Raw genomic sequence first — 6,003 nt, 5'->3', positions numbered from 1 at the left:
CATACAGTATTTATCTATACATCCATCCATCCATCCATCCATCTATCCATCCATCCATCCATCCATCCACGCATCCATCCATCCACGCATCCATCCACCCATCTATCCATCCATCCATCCATCCATTCATCTACGTACACATCCATCCATCCATCCATCCATCCATCCATCCATCTATCCATCCATCCATCCATCCATCTACATACACATCTATCCATCCATCCATCCATCCATCCATCTACATACACATCTATCCATCCATCCATCCATTCATCTACGTACACATCCATCCATCCATTCATCCATCCATCCATCCATCCATCCATCCATCCATCCATCCATCCATCCATCTACATACACATCTATCCATCCATCCATCCATCCATCCATCCATCCATCCATCCATCCATCCATCTACATACACATCTATCCATCTATCCATCCATCCATGCATGCATCCATCCATCCATCCATCCATATATCTACCCACCTAACTACAAGTGACTTTCAGTCTTCTTCTTTTGAGTGCATACCATCACCTCTCCAAGTTCTATTCCACCGGTTCCCTGTTTTCACCACGGATCACAGTCTCATCTGCAAGCCACTAGACCAGACACTGTTGCTTCACATAAATCTGTATAAATACTGTTCAGATGAATTTAAGGTAATACTTCAGTATCTCAGTCAGATCATTTGTGTGAAACTGTTTCTGTAGAAACAAAATCTGTGTGTAAACTGGGTCGATCTGCTTCAACGTCAGGAGTTCCATCACCAGGTGGGACACCACTGCGTCACCTGCAGGAGTCCCATCATCCCGCCCTCAGCCAGGTACCACACCTGTAAAGCACTTGTTTACCTGTCTGTCTGTGGCTGTCTGTCACCTGTCCTGACTATTTCTGTTTGTAATGTTCACACAGGACTGAACTTTGCAGAACAACATAAAACAGAATCTTCAGAGCATCAGCTGACTGTAGTTTTCAGACTTTTGTATTTTCTGTGTAAACTTTGATCACTAACAGCCTGCAACTGAACAATCACTGTTTCAAATATTCCTTTAATATAGAGTCTAATATTCATCAATGAGAGTTACTGCTAATATTAACATTAAACTAACATTATGTAAACTAACACAGAATTCGCTGAAACACTTCAAACAAAACTAACCTCTTAAAACTCATCACCTGTTACCATTAAAACCTAAAAAAAATAGACTGAATTTCCCTAACTCCACCYGTTTAAAAATGCTCTGACTCCACCCTGTTATAAAACACAGACTCCACCCATTTGGCTAAACTCTGACCCTGTCATAGTTTGATAAACTCTGACTCAGCACTGTTTGGATACACTCTGACTCTGTCCCAGTTGGTTACACTCTGACTCCGCCTTTATTTGGATACACTCTGACTCCGCCTTTATTTGGGTACACTCTGACCCTGTCCCAGTTGGATACACTCTGACTCCGCCTTTATGTAGGTACACTATGACTCTGTCCCAGTTGGTTACACTCTGACTCCGCCTTCATTTGGGTACACTCTGACTCTGCCTTTATTTGGGTACACTCTGACTCTGTCCCAGTTGGATACACTCTGACTCCACCTTTATGTAGGCACAGTGTGACTCTTTCCCAGTTGGATACACTCTAACTCTGCCTTTTATTTGGGTACACTCTGACTGTCTCCCAGTTGGACACACTCTGACTCCGCCTTTATGTGGGTACACTCTGACTCTGTCCCAGTTGGATACACTCTGACTCCGCCTTCATTTGGGTACACACTGACCGTCTCCCAGTTGGATACACTCTGACTCCGCCTTCATTTGGGTACACACTGACTCTGTCCCAGTTGGATACACTCTGACTCCGCCTTCATTTGGGTACACACTGACTCGGCCTTTGGATACATTCTGATTCCGCCTTTATTTAGATACACTCTTGACTATGCCTTTATTTGGATACACTCTGACTCAGCCTTTATTTGGACTCTGTCCCAATTAGATACACTCTGACTGAGTGAATGCCAGAGTTTGACATCTGCAGATGTTGTTTCCTTAAGCAGTAGAAAGCAGAAATTAACCAGAAACTTCCAGTTAACACCTGCAATATAGAGGAAAGTAAACTTAACCAATAATTAATACTTTTAATGCATTTTTACTGATTTATCAACCCAACCCTGACTCCCCTGCCTTTGTGTGTAGCTGGGTTAGATCTTTACAGAAATAGTTCAAACCAGAGTCTGTTTGACTGGACTGGAGCTGTGCCAACTCATGTATCATAAAATAACTGCACCTGGCAACATTTACCTTCAACATCATTGACATTTACCTGCCTGTGATCATGTAACTACATACCATATGCGTTTACCTGGCCTTATCATCTAGCTCTGCTTCATCATCATTTATCTGGCCTGTGATCGTCTAGCTCCACCCCATCGTCATTGACCTGCCCTGTGATAGTCTAGCTCCACCCATCAGCAAATACCTGGCCTTTGAAGGCATTTCTGTGACAAACTTTTAAAAATAAATGGTGAATGTTGTCCTCTGTCCTGGTTTCTTGTTTCTGTTTTGTCTCATGTTGCTTTCTTTATTATGCATTTATTAAGAGCATAATGATTTGTGTTTAGAGCTCTTAATGTAAGGTTGGATGTCAGTCAGATCAATTAAATTATATATATATATATATATTAGATTAAGTCAAACAAATGAACAGAGTAGATTGACACTAAATAACTTGGTCACAAATTTTAAATTCTACCAGTCCAGACAAAATRTCAGTGATTAACTCATTTATCTTTTTCAGTTAAATGAATTTAGAGTAAAGATTACCTAGATTAGATCAAGTTTAAATAATCTACTCAGTTAATCTAAAGCAGTCAGATTAACAGAGATGAAGTCAGATTTCCACACTGGAGCTCGGGGTTGGGTGCAGGAGTGATGTGTTGATGATGAGTTGTTCTTCATCACCAGATGCCCTGGCTCTGTGGTGATGCCACCATGATGGAGATGATTGAGAAGAAAAGAGTTCTGTGTCGAGAGATCAAAGCTCGTCAGCGGCCAGAGAAGAACCTGTGCAAACAGGACAGCATGCCCAACCTCCCCAGCTGGAAGAGGAAGCAGCCGCCTCCATATTCGGCCCCGCCCACCACCTCCGGACACGCCACGGTGTTCTGGGACACGGCCATCTGAGCGGCAGCAGGAAGCGGAACAGAGATTTATCATGACGTCACCTTGTGCTTTTYTTTAATCATCTTCACTAAAAATCTTTCTGGAAACCCAGAACCAGGTTTTTCTCATCAGCGCCGTGTCTGTATGTCTTTGTGTATCAGTGACAGGTCCAGATCCTGGTTCCAACCTGAACCAGAACAGTGGGTCTGAGTCTTCAGACGCTCCTTCTGGCAGCAGACTTGTCTAAAAGTGTAAAGTCCAAATGTTCTCATTCTGTCATCAGACCAGAAAATACAAACAGGTCTTTTTATCAGGTGTAGCAGAGATTTCTGTCATCTTTTCTTTCCTTTGGATCTGTAAAAGAGTCAGGTGTTATTTTTAGTCTCAGTCGTGCAGCAGAAACTATAAACTCCTCTGTGTGAAAAAGAACAAACATGATGCTCAGATGTGTTTTTATATTTACAGAAAAGACCACGATCGTCTGCGTACAGTGTAGTCGGAATGTGAATGTTTTATATTTTAAAAATACTATGAAGATAAAAATATTTTAAATTGAAATATTTTGGCAGAATGTTTTATGGTTTGTTTTGACCTTCAGCCTCAGAAATTTACTTTTCTCTCCAGTTTGAAAAATAAATCTGGTTTCACGTTGAGAATTCTGACTCTAGTTTGACTCCCGTTTGACTCCAGGTTGACTTTAGTTTGACTCCCGTTTGACTCCAGTTTGACTCCAGTTTGACTTTAGTTTGACTTTAGTTTGACTCCCGTTTGACTCCAGTTTGACTCCAGTTTGACTTTAGTTTGACTCTAATTTGACCCTATTTTTACTCTAGTTTGACCCGTCTCTAGTTTGACTCCAGTTTCACTCTAATTTGACTCTAGTTTGACTCTAGTTTKACTCGTCTCTAGTTTAACTGCAGTTTCACTCCAGTTTGACTTTAGTTTGACTCTCGTTTTACTCTAGTTTGACACTAGTTTGACTCCCGTTTGACTCTGGTTTTACTCGTTTGACTCTAGTTTTACTCCAGTTTGACTCCAGTTTGACTTTAGTTTGACTCCAGTTTGACTCTAGTTTGACTCTAGTTTGACTCCCGTTTGTCTCCAGTTTGACTCTAGCTTGACTCCCGTTTAACTCTGGTTTGACTCTAGTTTGACTTTAGTTTGACTCCAGTTTGACTTTAGTTTGACTCCCGTTTGACTCTAGTTTGACTGGTTTGACACTAATTTGACTCTAGCTAGACCCGTCTCTAGTTTGACTCCAGTTTCACTCTAGTTTGACTCTAGTTTGACTCTAGTTTGACTCGTCTCTAGTTTGACTACAGTTCCACTCCAGTTTGACTTTAGTTTGACTCTCATTTTAATCTAGTTTGACACTAGTTTGACTCCCGTTTGACTCGTTTTACTCTAGTTGACTTTAGTTTGACTCCCGTTTGACTCGTTTGACTCCAGTTTGACTCGTTTGACTCCCGTTTGACTCTAGTTTGACTCGTTTGACACCAGTTTGACTCCTGTTTGACTCTAGCTTGACTCCCGTTTTACTCTGGTTTGACTCTATTTTGACTCGTTTGACTCTAGTTTGACTTCAGTTTGACTTTAGTTTGACTCCCGTTTSACTTCAGTTTGACTCTAGCTTGACTCCCGTTTTACTCTGGTTTGACTCTAGTTTGACTCCTGTTTGAGTCTAGTTTGACTCCTGTATGACTCTAGTTTAACTCGTTTGACTCCAGTTTGACTCGTTTGACTCCTGTTTGACTCATTTGACTCCAGTTTGACTCGTTTGACACCTGTTTGACTCCTGTTTGACTCTAGTTTAACTCGTTTGACTCGTTTGACTCCTGTTTGACTCGTTTGACTCCTGTTTGACTCTAGTTTGACTCGTTTGACACCAGTTTGACTCTAGTTTGACTCCTGTTTGACTCTAGTTTGACACCTGTTTGAATCTACTTTGACTCTAATTTGACTCCAGTTTGACTGCAATTTTACTTTAGTTTAACTCCACTTTGAAACTAGATTTTAATTGGATTTCAGTTTGACTCTAATTTGAATCTAGTTTGACTCTAGTTTGACTCTAGTTTGACTCCAGTTTGAAAGCCAAACTCAGCTCTAGTTTGACACAGGTGATGAGTGTCTGCAGGTCAGAGGACAATCAGGACCGGTCTGATAAATCCATTTGGTTCTGAAAGCATTTGAGAGGAAAGCAGGAAGTTACTGAGCATGATGAGAAGGACGCTCACATTTGACTCGTCTGAAATTGTTCTCCTCAGAAGCTCTGCAGGCCTCTRAGAGACACCAGTGAACAGAACCAGAGAAAGAACACTGACACCACGGCTGATGGAGGGAAATGACTGTAGACCTTAGAGGAATCTGAGGAATTAGAAAAAGTACAGATTCTTCTTCAGAAAGCAGATCTGCAGCTCTGAGGCTGCTTCACAGATATTTTTATTGATTTCTGACTCGATGCAAACCTTTAAACTCTGTGCCGCTCACATAGTGTTGGAGAGTCACCTGAGGCGTCTGCAGCTGAGAATAAATCGAATTATCAGGAAGAAGCCGTCTCCGAGGCTCAGGCTGGTGTTGTTTGTGGCTCCGGTCACATGACAATCAGGTCGTTGTTTACTCGCTCGTGTCCCCGGGACCAGGTTCAGGCTCAGRCTCTACTGCAGGTCCGACTTCTTCTTCGTGTGTTTGCACTGTGAGAAAATAACTAAAGAACTTAGTTTTTTGCACTGAGAGTCTGAGTATTTATTTTTATTGAATATGTGACAAAAATAAAACAGATTTGTGTGATTTTGTTTTCATCAGAGATGATGAAAATAAATTTGATTTTTATCAACTGGAGTTCAG

General features: G+C 41.4%; 1 protein-coding gene and 1 long non-coding RNA gene across 6 annotated transcripts in view; one reads left to right on the top strand and one right to left on the bottom strand.

The window, feature by feature from the left end:
- Positions 1 to 5,448, top strand: part of nyap2a (neuronal tyrosine-phosphorylated phosphoinositide-3-kinase adaptor 2a) — a 16,389-nt gene extending 10,941 nt beyond the window's left edge. For 2 of the 4 annotated variants that reach the window (XM_014032047.1, XM_014032046.1), the window contains 2 exons: positions 714 to 828; positions 2,962 to 5,448. In XM_014032047.1, the coding sequence (XP_013887501.1) occupies positions 714 to 828; positions 2,962 to 3,180 (334 nt within the window). In that variant the 3' untranslated portion in view covers positions 3,181 to 5,448. Of the gene's footprint in view, positions 1 to 713; positions 829 to 917; positions 2,532 to 2,961 lie in introns of those variants that run through there. The other 2 variants (XM_014032048.1, XM_014032049.1) reach the window with 2 other exon arrangements.
- Positions 5,449 to 5,553: 105 nt separating this feature from the next.
- LOC106535132 (uncharacterized) overlaps positions 5,554 to 6,003 on the bottom strand; it is a 2,719-nt gene continuing 2,269 nt past the window's right edge. For both annotated transcript variants that reach the window (XR_001312412.1, XR_001312413.1), the window contains exon 2: positions 5,554 to 5,849. This is a non-coding gene — a long non-coding RNA (uncharacterized LOC106535132). The remainder of the gene's footprint in view (positions 5,850 to 6,003) is intronic.

The sequence above is a fragment of the Austrofundulus limnaeus genome, unplaced genomic scaffold (genome assembly GCF_001266775.1).
Source record: "Austrofundulus limnaeus strain Quisiro unplaced genomic scaffold, Austrofundulus_limnaeus-1.0 Scaffold1368, whole genome shotgun sequence".
In the NCBI taxonomy this organism is placed as follows: Eukaryota; Metazoa; Chordata; class Actinopteri; order Cyprinodontiformes; family Rivulidae; genus Austrofundulus; species Austrofundulus limnaeus.
This window is presented reverse-complemented; position numbering and strand designations above follow the sequence as displayed.